This window comes from Nestor notabilis, unplaced genomic scaffold (genome assembly GCF_000696875.1).
Source record: "Nestor notabilis isolate BGI_N333 unplaced genomic scaffold, ASM69687v1 scaffold5091, whole genome shotgun sequence".
Classification (NCBI taxonomy): Eukaryota; Metazoa; Chordata; class Aves; order Psittaciformes; family Psittacidae; genus Nestor; species Nestor notabilis.
Window position 1 is genome coordinate 14,025 of NW_009915948.1, and position 15,509 is coordinate 29,533.

Genomic DNA, 15,509 nt, shown 5'->3' on the forward strand with positions numbered 1-15,509 from the left:
CTAACACTGAAGCTCTTCTTCACTCTCAGGGACTCGGGTGCCAGCAAGAGAGCTCTGAGCGCTGGCGTGGGCTGTAGAGCTGAGAACTTCTTCAAAACTGCCCCCTGTGTTGCTTGTCCCACCAACCTTGGTCTGAAATATGGCAAACAAAGAACAGCAAGTTCCTCTGCTCACATTGTAGCAAGTGCCATTTGCATTCCACCCCAAGGCCATGAAGAGGTGGGAACTGTTCAAAGCAGGCAGAGGACATGCAGGGTTGCATTCTCCTTAGAACAAAAGCTATAAAAACATTCAAATAAAGCAAACCCTTTCCTCCTCTAGGCTGCAATCACAAAATCTGCCAGTGGCACTTAATGTATGCCTAAAGGAACCAGTCCCTAAGCAGATCCCAGGCAGGATCCCAGATCATACCAGTAAACTTAGGGTGGTTCTTTACATGAGTAGCTCACACTGGTTTCACTGTTTCTTTGAGTTCTACATAGGCTGGATAAAAGACGGGTATTGAAATGAACTGCTTCATTTGCTGAGTGAAGTGGCCCATCACCAGCAACAGTAATACAGCTGCTCCCAAAATACATAAACTGTACTGGGATTTTGGACAGCTGAAAGAATACAGTGATCAAAGAAATAAACCATCAGCTTGTCTCCCTGTAGGTACTTATACCTGCCTAGATACTGGTATATATAAAACTGCCCACAACATTTTCATGTGGGGAGGGGAGAGGAAAAGATATCAAATTACATTAATGAAATTAATGAAATTAATGACAATGTGCTCACAGGACATCTACTTTCAAAATGCTTCTGTTTGCTGACTTTGTTAATATAAATATTAAACCCAAAACCCAGTATGACTAAAACTGAAAAAGTGTTTTCCTGACAAAGACAGAACTTTAGGTAGAGATTTGGAAATGGTCAAGACTAAATGATGAAGAGACAAAGCACTTTTGACCAGGTTGCCTTGTTAAGAGAACGTTCTTTGGTGGTTCAGCTTACTGATATGCCCACTTGAAGTTGATTCCAGCCCGAAAATAGGGCAAAACATTTTACTCCATCCTAGAACTGCTGCAGGACAAGATGGCATGTTTCCAGCCTGTAAGCCACTAAATGCCTAAGAAGATTATTTTAATTAAATGAACTTTATGTCCTAGGTTTCCAAAGGATTAATCCTATGTAATCCTTTGTTTCATCAGCTAGCACAGGAACTGGCCTAGCTTGAAAGTTCAATAAAATAAGGTAGTAGTACTAGGCTTGATATTTGCTCTGACAGTTTGAGTCACTGCTATTAAAAGTTCCCATCCCCAGAGGTAAAAATGTGTATCCAGTCTAATGGGCTGTGCTGAGTTCCAGAAAGTGTCAGTCCATCCCTGGTTTTTGCAAACAGCAATACAAAACATATTCATTGTTAAATGGTGGGAGGCCCAGAACTTGCAGTGAAAAGAAGCCACTGTGTTTTCATGGCAAAACTCATGACTTTTATTTGCCAAATAAAGTTCTCAATTGATTTGGACTGATCAGAGTGATTGTGAAAGCAGACTATTCCTGCACTGTTTTAAATGACTCAGTAAGGTGCATCTGAATCTGGACACCTCAGAAACATTAATGCAGTTTCATTTTCTATTTGCCTTTCTGCCTACTCTTCCATCTGAAAAGAATAGTGTAAGTCACTTTACTGAATGCCTCTGGCTAATGCCCCCGTGTGTACTCAATCAACTTTTTGTTTTGTCCTGCTTAATCAAAGATTCCTTAAAGGATGATCAAAGACCCCTCCGAACACAATCAGCCAAGAACTGGCATGACAAATAGTCTCTCCTGGAAGACACCTTTCCTTAACCAGCAAAATAAGATCAGGCTCCTCAAGCAGTTCACTGTGAGAAGAAATGGTCTTCAGAGCTGTGCAGTTCAAATTGACTTTTCCTCTTTCCTCTTTCCTCTGGCTGGACACAGACACTTGTCCCTTGACGCAGAAAGGACATCACTCACATTTGTCCTTTACCCCTCAAATCAAGGCAAAAGGCTTTTAAGCTGCCCCTATCACAAGTTGTCCTAAATGTAGGAGGAAGGGATTTGTGGAGTCTAGAGTAGTCTAGAAGCAAACTTGGGAGCTAGAAGTACTACTGAAAGCCCCAAGAATAGGTTTAGTGACTAAATGGGCACAAAAATGCTTCACTTTTCCAATTGGTAAGTGGTGAAAAAGGAAAAAAAAAAAAATCTGTTTCAGACTTCAGGAGTTACAATGAGTTGCATCCCTTATCTAAATGGGTAGAAGGAACACAAAGGGATAAGCAAGTGATATGCTTGACTGCAACAGACAGGAAATCAGACCTTCCAAGCTGATGCACCCCACTGGATGAATGATTTCTCCTACAGTGAGATAGAGTATAAAAAGCATTTGCAGCTAAGGTGAAAAGAATGAATAGGAAAGCGTATACAGGCACTAAGCTGGGGCTCTGAAGGTCTGTGCTCTGTTCTAGCTCCTTGGGATGCTCCTAGTCTTCCCTGGGATGCTGCCTCCCACCTGTGAAACTGAGATGATGTTTCCTTCTCTGACACAGTGCAATGGAGATGACATTACCCTACACCATCATGACTTACATGTTGTCAGAATAGCCCATCACTAAATAAATGTGAACACTCAAAAGCTGAAAATCATAGAGCAACTCTGCATTCTTTGATGGACATGCTTATTTAGAAACATAAAAATAAGTCAAACTCTCTGTGCTGACTTTCCTCAGACACTGACTGGAAAATCTTATGTACTGTACAATTTCATAGGGGCATGGATAAGACAGACCTTCCCTGTGCACCTGCTGCTTCAGTCATAGCTGCAATTTTCATTTTCTCTGAGAAGGAACATCCTTCTGTTCCAAGTGGAAGGCCATTTTCTCGCCTTTTTAATACTTTACAAGTTATAACACCCCTTGACCTTCACCTATTTTTCAGCTGTATTTTCAGTTCCCCCTAAAATGAGGGGTCATAATCTGACCCTTGTCCACTGACAGACTGTACTTGGAGTGTGTTGGAATCTTTCTATCGCAGCAAAGTAAAATGCCAGTTTATGAGCACATTTGACTTTAACTGATGAATAAGAACCATTAGGAGACAAACCCTCTTGTTCCCCACTTGAATGTGCCTTCCCATGCAGCAAAGATTAGCTCACTGCTCTGACCTGCTGAGTGATACTGTCCTTAACAAGCATTATTAGTGATAACTGGTAACTTTGCCACCAGATCTTCCTGTCCCACAGCAAATAAATCCAGAAAAAAACATTGCAATTTGAGAGGAAACACACCTGCATTAAAGACGAGTTCAGTGCTAAAAGCTACACAGGTAGTGTGAGTCACACCAGAGCTACACAACAGCTCACATCAGCTGAATGAGAGGCACCTGGTGAGTACATCTCTAGTATTGTCCGGGGGGTGGCTCAGGGATGGGACCATGTGTTTAATTTGGCAGACAGCAGAAGTAATTTTTTTAGTAACAAAGCAGAGAAAGACTGTTTCTTTGCACAGTGCCTTCATTTGCCATTGGTGTTCTGTGAAATTCTTGATGATCGAATGGCAAATTCAATCAGTCTGTACAAATGATAGGCACAACTAAGCTGTCACACTTTAACGCACACAGCCATGTAACTGCCTTTAACCTTTACCTTAAGGCTTGTGACAGTGGTCTCAACCTTCTCCTCAAACGATTTGAAAGTTGGTGAATTCCTAGGAGAAAAAGAAAGTGGAAGGAATGAAGAGTGAGTTGCAAATGCAATGGTGTAACTCCACCATTTGACCAGTTCTTACCAGGCAAAAATTGTAGGACAGACTGAGGTCTGGCTGGCAGCGCAGGGCTCTAGACTGATAGGGTATGAACAGTCACTTGTGCTCTGTCAGTCAAATCCAATTATGGTAATCAGATGAATATATTTTAGCTTCAATTTTACAAAAGCAGAACCTGCCTAATAATTGAAACCAAATTGGCCTGGCTATCCTGTTCCTACAAGGACAAACAGAAGCCAGTTGGAAAAATAACGCAGATTTACCTTTTGTTCTGTTAAATAGGTGATAAAAAGGGTCAAAAGGAGAGAGAAACTGAGTTTTTTGACTTACATCTGATCCACAGGTCACACTGGTGAATGCCTTAAACTATCCACCTGCTGAAGTTGGATGAATTAACGTCCATCACATAGTTAGGATATTTGTTTCCCCACATGCTTGGCAGGGAGTGGGGATATTCATATATGTAGAGGCCAAGGGGATAAAAAGAAAGCTAGATCCTAATTTTATTGAAAACAGTTGGAGCTTTACTTGAACAGACATCAATATTTGGCTGCAGTCAAGTAAAGCATGATTATAGCCGTTAAAACATGAAAGCACTCATATAAAATCCCTCCATAGGAACATGATCCAAAGCCTGCTGGAGTGGAAAACATCTCTGACGTTAATGGGCTTTGGATGATGTTCTAAAACCAGCAGAACAACTGAATTTCAGATTCAGTAATACAAACCTGGTAACAATCAACTACCCCAATACATCTCAGAACTGCTTCATCTACTCAAAGGCTTGTGCAAGAGATTAAATAGTTAATACAATTAAAAGGAAAAAAAACCAAACCCACAGATGGCCTGTCCTGCAGCCTTTATCTACGTGAGCAAACTTAATTGATTGAAGTGGGATTGTTCATCCAACTAAAACCTGCAGGATCAGGATCAAAGTATGCAAATCCCCCCTCATTACATGGCTAAACACCACCATAGCAAATAGAATATGGGTAACGTATTACCTCATTGCAGGCATGCTTATGGAGTGGCGAATAGAGTAACTGTGGGATGAAAGCAAAAGATAAGGAAAAAAAGCTTTAAAATCTGGTTGCAACACGACTATAACTTTTTTTTGATTTTAACTTAGATTTTAAGATGCATACACATATTTTTAAGACTGCTGGTACTCTTCCTCTCCTGATGGCAACAGCTTGTTGCCATCCACTCACCTGTGGATTCCAGCTCACTTTCAGCACTGAAGATCTTACCACCACATTCTCATGACAACTGATCAGCAATGGGGCTCAAAACAACCATGCAAAACAGTTCCTGGCAATACCCATTTAAATGACGCAGACCTCTGCTATCTACAGACACACAACATGTGACAGAGGAACAGAGCACTACCTCTGTGCTCCACAGTGGCAGATGATAAGCTCTGTTCTGGGTGAGCGCAGTACACCTTGAGTTTGTGAGCATAGACAGAGCTGGGTCAAGGCAGTAGGTAAGTAGGCAATTGCCTTTGTTGCATTTACAATGTATACAGTCCAAATAGCCAGTGCTGGCCACTGATTTGTATAGGCTCCTACTACAGGCACACTATGCTACCTAAAAAGAAGTTTCTTCAGCCAGATATGCTGCTCTGTCAGCTGCAGCACCTGCTGTCCCCACCTCTGCAGGACGCTTCACCTCCTTCTTCATACCTCAACATTACGAAGACTAGAAAGCTGTTTTCCACAGGTCTTGGCCATCTCTCCTTGTGACACTGACCTCCTCAGACTTCCCAGCAGCAAGAGGATTGGAAGGCTGGCAAGTGAAGGATGGAGTCTCTGCATCACTCAAAGATCCCCCAAATTGTCTCGCACCTTTAACCCTGGAGATGGCTGCCTGCTTGGCCTACATTAGCCATGTTCTTCCACCTGAGCCACCAAAGCCAACTCTGCTATCACCTATTCCCTGCTGCTGGGAAGCATCTAAGCCTGTTCTAAATATGGATCTTTATTTGAAGTGTAAGAATCATCCATAAATGCATTCAGATTTGAACACTGAAAGTAAACTGTGCACTGCAAGAGTATGTATTGTTTCAAAAATTCATGCTTGGCTGCTTTCAGTGTTGACTGACAGCTGCAGCCTGCTCTGATTGAGAACAGTGAGAGCTGAGGGATACCAACATTTGGCTGCAATCAAGCAAAGCATGATTATAGTATTAAAAAATGAAAGCTCTATATAAACAGCACATGTGCTTGTTCGGAACCATACAAATTCAGAGCAGCACTGTGTCCGTATCCACACAAAGGATTATTTTTTTTTTCCAGATTAAAGATTCAGAAATGGGGACAGGAAGGAGGAAAGAGCTATTTGGCAAGCAGGTGGAACAGAGAGATCTTATACGAACTGTTTGCTGTTGTGTGTATTTTAAGTGCTCTGTGAAGCTCAGATAGACGAGAACTAACAGCACACAATGCAAATGTTTCATGTTCAGTTTCTCACACCATTTTGAAGACTTTCAAAAGATTAGCCCAAACATTTCACAAGTGCAGCAAATCCATCCTAGTTAAATTAAACAAGCATGCTTACCATTTTAGTCTTTTAACACATGACAAATAGGCAAGAACAAGAGTTTGGAAGCATTTCAGCATAGGCTGCTCCTCTTCTAATAACAAAACGTTCCAAATATGAAGATCTAAGTAAGATTACATTGTGCCAAATTAAATTTGCACAGCTGAGAGATGGCATGTGACAGACTGAATGCATATTTTATTGAATTAAACTTTTTATTTCTGAGAAGGTAAGGAAGTTATAGGAACAGTAACAACATCTTTTACTAGAAGCCTAAAATATTAAGCTTTTTTTAAAGACATACATGTCTGTGATCAGTGCAGAGGCAGAGAACAGAGATCCTTCATGACAAAGGTCGCTAAATACTATGTTTAGCCAGACTGAGACAGGAAGATCAGTCTATGCTCCATTTTTAAGTTCTCTCAGTGAAGTAACAGTTCATGTTAGGATCACTTAGCTGAACAGAAAAAACTGTTCTGGAGCTGTCCTGTGCACTGGGGATGCCACGAGGGCAGAGAGACTGCAGGGGATTCAGGGCTGTTCAGCCTCTCTGCTGAGTGAACTGACATAAAGCCAGACCACTTTGAGCACACATGAAATTGTTTTATAATTCATCATATACTGAAGTGCTTTACAGCATCAATAAATCTGAGCTCTCTCTATAAAGAACCCCTTTAATCATGTTAATAACTTGGCCTACTCTTGGAAATTTCCCCAGGACTCAAGACTTGTAAAGAATCACCATGTACACTTCATGACTAATTTACTTTTGCTTTATTGAAGAGGAGGTAATTAAATACTTCATACAATCTTAATAAAACTCTGCTGGCTGAGTAGAAATTTTACGGAGCATTTGTTATGTTCCAACCTCTGACAAAAAAAGATGGTTGAGAGAATGGGATTACATATAATAGGCTTTTCCAAGAGCAACATCTTCTGAATGTGTTCATTATTTGAATTTGAGACTAATCTACTCAAGAACAAGGCAAACACTTAGTCCAGACCCTTCCTTATTACACTCGTCATGCTGTAAAAGTGAGGCATTACAGTTTAAGTAGTATATGTTTTTATCCTATATAATGATGCTGAAAGGAAAGAGGTTACTGCATTATGTTCCATAAAACAGAACCTGTCAAGTACAGAGGCAGTATTCATCGAGAGTAATGTATCTTACCTAATTGAATGAGATCTGCGGAGGATGCACAAGGAAAGAAAAGCAAGAGTTAAAAGTATTATGAAAAAGTAACAAAAAATACACGTATATATTTGTAGCATGTCAAACTGCCTTAGGAGAAAAATTATATTATTTGCATTCAGATCTTGCTGCAATTCACACTGGCACATGGATCAGTTGAGATACCTTCAAAGCAAAAATTTGCACACACGGTCCTCCACTACATGGTCACCTATTCTCTGTGCAGTGAGGAACGGGAGCTTTGCTAAATTTTGTGTTCTCTTCATTAGATCAGATGTAAACAATGCTAACTGGTTTCCCCCCACAAATCCTACCTCAATCTCATTCAAGAGAAAGTATAGGGAAAATGGAATTGTACATGTATATCAGCAGCAAACCCCTTTTTCCCCTCTAAATTTCTTAATCATCTCTCAGTTGAGAAGGGTATCAGAAAAAATACAAAGCTTTTAATTCCTAAAATGACATTTTCTAAAATACTTTCTCCTTGTTGAAAACAATAATTGAAACACTTTGACACTGTTTTCCAGCTCACAAGGAACTTAATTAAGGCAGCAGGACTGGCAGAGGCACACTGATTTATGATATTCAAAGGATGTCATTAAGGTTCCAAAGTCGAGAAATGAGGAGGCAGACAGCCTCTCCTACATCTGTGTGCTACTGATGTAGTCTTTAATTACAGACCACTTCAAGGGAACACCTGCCTCATGCGGTGAGCCAGATAGATGGTGCACAATTAATGAACATCTCTTCAATACTTATTTTTCACATCCTTTTTCGATGTGTGTGTGGTATGATGCATTATTTACTGCACAATATTCATATCTTGCTCTGAAGATAAGCACTGATTTCTTCAGGGTTATTTACAGGACTCATCATGTATATTGGTGCTTTTCAAACACTCATGGATTTATCTTCATAACACTTTTCAGCTTAGACTGGCTTAAGTAATGCTGTTGCCATAGGTAGCCTTCTTTTACTACCTGCTGACTCCTGGTAACAGTCTACCCCTTTCTCCATGCTAATACAGATACTTGTACAGCCACATGATAAGGAAATGTGTAATACTGCAGAGGTCCAAAAACCGTCACAAAGGAAGGAGCAAGTGTTAGTAGAAATGAGAAATCAACTGCTTCTCCCGTCAGCAAAGAAATACTTATATCCTGAAGCAAGACAGTATTTACCATTTCCTTTATAGGCGATACCAGACCCACAGAGGCTTACGAATGGTAGATTTGGTTATGACAGCTAAAATATTTTAAGAAATTCATCTCAGTGAGTTCAGTAGCAGTTTAAGTGCCCAAAACATCCCTAGATCACAGAAATCCTGGAAATGATCAATAAAAGGCTACACAAAACCTCTACCACCACAACAAAAAAACCCAAAAGGCACAACAATAAAGGCATGGCAAAAGCTAACTCTCACAGCACTGAAAGAGATTAATTATAACTGAGCCATCTAAAAAAGATATTGGCCTAACCTGCTTCTAAAATATTCCAATAAGAGGGATTTCACAGCCTTCAGAAATGATCGGTTCAGCTGCATTTGTGAGCTTTTTCAGTTCCCTATGTCCTCTTCCTGCTAAAGCAGTAACACTTAAACTGTATTTCTCTAGTTATGCGAAAAAAGAGTGGACGGCCTTATCAAAGTCAAGCCCTACCACATCTCCTGCCTCCCCTATGTCCTCTGTGACAGATGCTGTCAGTTCAAGATAATTGTTCTTGACAAATCCTTTTATGTTTTTGCCATTATGCTATCTTCTAGATACTTAGAAAATAACAGGTTAATGCATCCTCCACCTACACCCCCCAGTACCTGCTTCCCAGAACTTCCCTTGCACCTTTCCAGAGGGATGAACTTTGCCTTCCTCCATCCCTCTGGGACCTCATACACCTTCTGTGCCGATTCCTATCATCTCTGAGGGGCACATTCAACTGCCACAGTCATGCCCCCAAGCTCTTCGTCCATTCAGTCTTCTGCCTCTTTCCACATATGCAACTCCTGGCAGGAAGGAGGCATTATACTACCTTCATTCATCTTGAGAGCTGGCTCATCCCAGGCACTGAATTTGAAAGGGGTCTGTGTGATCATGTAATTAAAGAGAATGCACGAGACAGTTAAATGAATGATGTATAAGCAGTGTAACTGCCGACATCCTAATTTGCATGCATGCCTTTGTTAGCTTAGTCTTTAAATACATTTGTGTAGTAGCAATGTATGTAGTAGTATATAATGTGTACATAGTTTCCTATTTCCTTTCAATTACCCCCACCATTTTTATTTTTTTTTTTTAAGCAGACCAAAAAGACAGAAAGTCTCCCACTTCTGCTTTTAAAAAGGCCATCAGGAGGGCTGAAACTCTTAGATCCACAGACAGCTGCAGAGTAGTCCAGAAGTATTGCATGGAAAGGTCCAAACTTTACCAGTATGCAAAGGAGAAAGGGATAAAGACCCTCAACTCTGTATCACATCTGTGCTCTACATGGCAAAAGCCATGTTGAAATTTAGTGTAGCACCTGAAAGAGCTGAGCCCATGCTACTGACCTGTGAGTGACCTGAGTCTCTCCTCTTCCCCTGTGCCTTCCTTCTCTGTGTCACAAAATGTTAAAGGAGATTACATGAGGTGGGGGTGGAGGGGCAACAAAGTATCCTGATGGTATATCATTATTATGATATTATGTTATCTTAACGATATTACTAGTGCCTAGTTTGTGTCCTAAAGCAAAAAATCTCTGCATACTGTTTTTACATACATTTCTGGTATTTCTAGTAACATGGTAATATTAAATAGAATGCATTACAACCGTAAAGAGACCATACAAGCACTAATAATAACTACAAAATTTAGAAGATGCGAGATGCTAGTGATTATTCATGCACAAAATGAATTAGAGAGTTGGGAAGCTGGGGTGGGGATGAAAGAGATGCACGGCCGCTGCATGAAAAGCACTTTGTCCCCACGGGGTGTCTTCTCTGTTCTCTGGGACATGTGGAATTTTGTCATTTTTCTTTCTTGTAGATTTCACCACATTTGGGAGAGTCTATTGCTGACATATGACATTTTAGTAATATTTTTACACATAATAAAAGGTGAGATTGAGACCCTGCATCTTCAGAAATGTTTCATGTGCTGCTCTGTACAGCTGATATAGCAGACGACCTGAAAAACAGAATTTTGTTTCATAAAGCAGGCAAGCTTCAATATTCAGAGTCAGGCTGACTACAGACCCCTTCAAAATCACCATTACTACAGGCATGGGGTAAAACTGCTGACCATACTGGGAATTATGATCATCTGGATTTCAGAAATCAGCTACAAGTGCCTACTCTGAATGAAAGCAGAACAGGGATTTGCCTCTGGATGCAAATTGGTGACTATCAGCCTTAATGCCTAACCAACAGAATTAAGCCATGGTCTGATGTGTGCTTAAATCAGCATTATGGCAGGAGTGGTGATAATCCATCTAAAATGATTTGTATTTGCAAAAAGCAAATAAACAATGAAGCATGCCTCCTTGCAGCTTACTTTCCCAAACACAGCTGGGATTGGAGTGGGAGAGGGCAAGATCTTTAAAACCATCCTATTTAAGTAAGTCATAAGGTTTATAGTGTGACCGCACACAGAACTGCACCTGCCCGAGTTGTGCCAAGATCTCAGGCCAGCTTTGTTGCTGAGGGAACATACTGACCACTACTCTAGATCTAGGATGTTCAGCAGATGCAGAAGGCCCAACTTACTCCACGCTTTATGTAGCTATGGCATACTGGCTGTACTGCTTGACGCTTTATCATCAAGAAAATTCTCCTAATTGAGAATTTAACAGAATACAGCAAGTGTTCACAAAAAAAAAATGGCAGTGCTGGTAGTTCATACTTTCCTGATAAACTCCCAACCAGGTTCAAGGTAATAATTTCAGTCAAAGAAAGCTACTAGAAACAAATTCCTTGATTAATCAAAATGTTTATGGACTTAGCCTCTGCTTTGAGTCCTTGGATAAAGGGCTAATGGGATAAATACCACCCATCTGCTTTCCAAGTGCTAGTCAGAAGCATGACTGCCATGGGGGTCAGGGATTAATACTGATAGATAAAGCAAAGGAATATGGTAACAGTGATTAATGAAGGGAAATATTAAAGGAAAAATGTGCTTTATTATAGTGAAGACATTTTTGACTTTGCAGTTAATCCCACACCCTATGCAAAACACAAACAACAGGACCTGACAAGGACCTAAGAAGTCCTGAATTGTTAATCATCCTCCCCTCTAAGATCAAGAGCCAGTGTTCAAGGTATTCTTACACCAGCTCTTTGCTCAGTGCTGTAGGATCTGAAGCACGGAAGCAGCAACAGGACCTCTTCACTGAGCAGTGAGCTTGTCCTTTTTTTTTTCTTTTTTTTTTTTTTTTACAGGAGCGAGTGTTAGGAAAGAACAGAAAATGAAACAGAGGATGTAACATCTCACACATATCTGAAAAATATAGAACACAACTATAAATGCAGGGAAGGCAGTAAGAATAAAGAAAGGTAGGAAAAAGGCTTGTGAAAGCAACTCATGCAACTGGAGCCTCAGCCTGGAAAAAAGGACACTAAGTACCACACTCCTGTCTACAGAACATGGGAGACTGAAAAGTCCATGATCAGGGTAAGTGCTACTTGGCAACAACTAAATCATCAGTGTGTTATCAGCATTGTTCTCAGATTAAAGTCAAAACACAGCACTGCACCAGCCACTAGGAAGATAATTAACTATTGTAGCCAAAACCAGGACAGTGAAATATGATAAAACTACAGGAAATCACGAGTAGCATGAAGGACAGCAGAAGGACTACACTCACTGTTTCTCATAATAGAAGGGCCAGAAGACATCAAAGGAAAGAGCAGGAAGACTGAGAAAAGTGAATGAATGAATGAAAAAAAACCCCCACCCACTTTTTTACCACATAACCATTTGTTCATCTGGGAGACAAGAGGTGTTATGAATCTGAAAAAAGCTGATACAAGTTAAAGGACTTTTAAATGAAAGTTCAAACCTCAGCTTTAGAAAGTTTTCAGCTCTCAGATTGCTGAATACTAAAAAATGAACTAGGGAAATGTAACTGCATGCCTCCTTATTCTGATACCCATATACAGGCATATAGATGTTTAACTGTACCGAGTCAAACAATTCTCAGTTTATGTTCATACCCTGATTATAAGTCACTCGCTAGATTTCCATTTTCAACTGCAATGTAGAAAAAGACATTGTAAAGCAGATACAGCAATGAAGATTTTCCTTCTTTAGTTTCTCCTAGAAAAACAGTAGCACTTCCATAGAGTGTTTATGAAGCTGTACGTAAAGGTAGGTATAAAGGAGGGACTCTAAAGTTTTCTTAAAATTCAGATTAAGAACAAAAAGGGGAAAAGATAAGTTTTAGCTGCCAAGAACTATGCCCCAGCCATTTGCAGCAAAAAAACCAAACTCATACTTATATGAAACATTGTAAAATGGATTCATACAGCTCTTCAGATATGGTTATCTCATTCATTACAAAATAACCAAAAACGTGAATACATACCAATATCTCTAATAAATGTGACTAATTCTGCAGCTCAAACAATATACTGTAGCGTTACCCATGTCCATTTATTTTGTCACAAAAAAATCAACTCCCTAAAACATCTGAGAAATTCTGTAATGCTGCTACGAAGTTGAAAACTGAAGTGCTGGTTTACAGTGGACAATTTCTTCATTTATGATCTTATTCTGAGGAAATTTAAGATCAACACTTTTAAAAATACAGCAACACATAAAGCCTGACATTCAGGCTCCATTTAAGCGACAGTTTTTCTCTTGGCCTCAACTCCTGTTACTTTCATCGTATCTTTTTTTATAAATACAACTGCAAACCACAACTTGAATTTGTACATCTTGAAAAAGCCAACAAAAAAATAGCCTGTTTTTTATTTATTTATTTATCTTTCCATGAGCAGCTCCAAGGCAGGCTTGTTTTCTTCAGATGACACTGGTCTTCAGAACCCATGTATGAATAAAATTGGAGTAATAAAGATCTAACAGTATTTTTTCATTCCATTTTACTTGTACATTTCCTTGAGGTTGCAAAGTTATTCCAAAAGGATTTCAAATTGCACTTTTTCTTTTTTTTAAACCGGGGCTCGAATAAGAATTATATCTTCATTTGTCACTATCCCTTCTTTTTGGTTAACACCAAATTATGTCACACACTGATGACAAACTACTTGAATGTTTAAAATACCATGCAGAAGTTAAAGAAAAGCTGACAGGTGACTTATACTTTTTGTTCTCCAAATAAGACCAGAGAACCAGCAGATCCCTGTACCTCATATCTCCAAACTTCTTGCTGATAGCAGTTCCTACATTGCTGATAGCTGCTGTTGCTTTTTGTCCTGCATGGCTCAGGGTCTCATGTGTTTTCTTGTAACTGAAAACAAAAAAAAGAACAGAAATAGTGATGAGTACTAACAGAGGCTAGAATCCCCTGCAATTAATTCCCTTTTACATTATTTCCACATCTTAAAGTCCCATCCACTGAAAGGTTAAGAAACACAGTAACTGTAGCACAAATTACAAAGGTGCCTGCTTCTGCACAGCTTCCTAAAGGCAGTTTAATCCTAACACGAGCAGAACACACTCCAGAACAATCCTCAACTGTGTGTCTCCCCCTTCCAGATAACATCCCTTGAGGGCAGCAGCAAAGCTGTTTGAAAGTGGAATGCAGTGATTTGTTGAATACCTGTCTGATACAATTTCTGCTTATAGAAAATAATATTTACATCAAATAAGTATTCTTGCAGCAGATACCAAATCTGCTGTCTAGAGCACAGAAAAGAACCAGGACATATACAATGCTGCCTTTCCATGCATGTGCATATTAGGTACATTTAACAGATACACTTCAAAATTGTTTGTTGATATTTCAAATTTGAAAAAAATCACCCAATCTGTTCCCATATGCCTCAATTTTACTTTTAACAAAAATTTCTTTAAAGGAAGAAGGTTTTGGGAGAGACAGAGAAAGAAAGATAAAAAGTCTAGACCATGAATGCATATTCTTAATAGGACTTAATCCTTTTAGGAGTCATTCATTGCATGTATAGTATATACATTCAAATACAAAATCATCTTCATTTACTGATCCAAAATATATACTCTGACCAACAGAGACCCTTTAGTACAGTTAAGTTGCCTTCTCAGAGTAATCAATAAGCTTTTCTGCACAGATGGTTTTTTGCTGACTGAACTAACACTGAGCAAGTCAGAGGCTTCCTTCCAAGTAAATTATCTGATACTCCCAGCAATGCAGACAAGCTCGGAATTAGAAGTACTGACCTAGTAACAAAAGGAGAGCACATTATAATCAGACTTGTATCCTGTGGTGTGCATTGGCAAGCAAGAACTGAAGAAATGGTCATGAAAAATTCAGAAATAAAATTCCACTAGTTCTAATTCTCCTTTGAACAAAATCTGTAAGACTGCAAATGTGTACCATAATACACTGGAGATGAATAAAAGGACCCCACTGCCTAACTCCTGAAACAGAGTGTTTTCTTCTTATTTTTAGGTATATGAAAGCAATATAACTTTGCGGGTGCAGGAGGGGAAATAAGAGAAGATTAACATTTGCAATACAGCACATCACATTTTATGTCAGGTCCTTTTAGCTCTAGCAGTACCTATTGCTTAAAGTCCTCTGTTGAGGACTGTTGTACAAACCACAGGTTAGAAGGCAGATGCGACGTACTGCTCTATTCTTTCAGACAATATCCTTTCAACAATGATTTTTTCTCAACACAAATATTTTGATCTTAATGTTCCTAAACCACAAAGTATCTTACAGACTACTAACACATTCTAAAATTGCCAAGTGAAATGGCTCCTTCTATGAAGGTGTTTGTTTTGACTGACTAGCAATGCAGTCTATAGGGAGCAATTTAAGACTAGCATACCAAATCTCTAGAAACCTGGAGAAAGATAAGCTGAATCAATCAC

At 39.5% G+C, this 15,509-nt stretch overlaps 1 protein-coding gene across 1 annotated transcript; it reads right to left on the reverse strand.

The window, feature by feature from the left end:
* Positions 1-13,941, reverse strand: TPD52L1 (tumor protein D52-like 1; the record flags this gene model as incomplete). The annotated part of the gene is made up of 5 exons (XM_010024364.1): positions 1-132; positions 3,650-3,710; positions 4,772-4,810; positions 7,483-7,497; positions 13,840-13,941. Coding segments are annotated over 5 exons (349 nt in total), but the record flags the coding sequence as incomplete, so codon positions are not given.
* Positions 13,942-15,509: the final 1,568 nt, after the last annotated feature.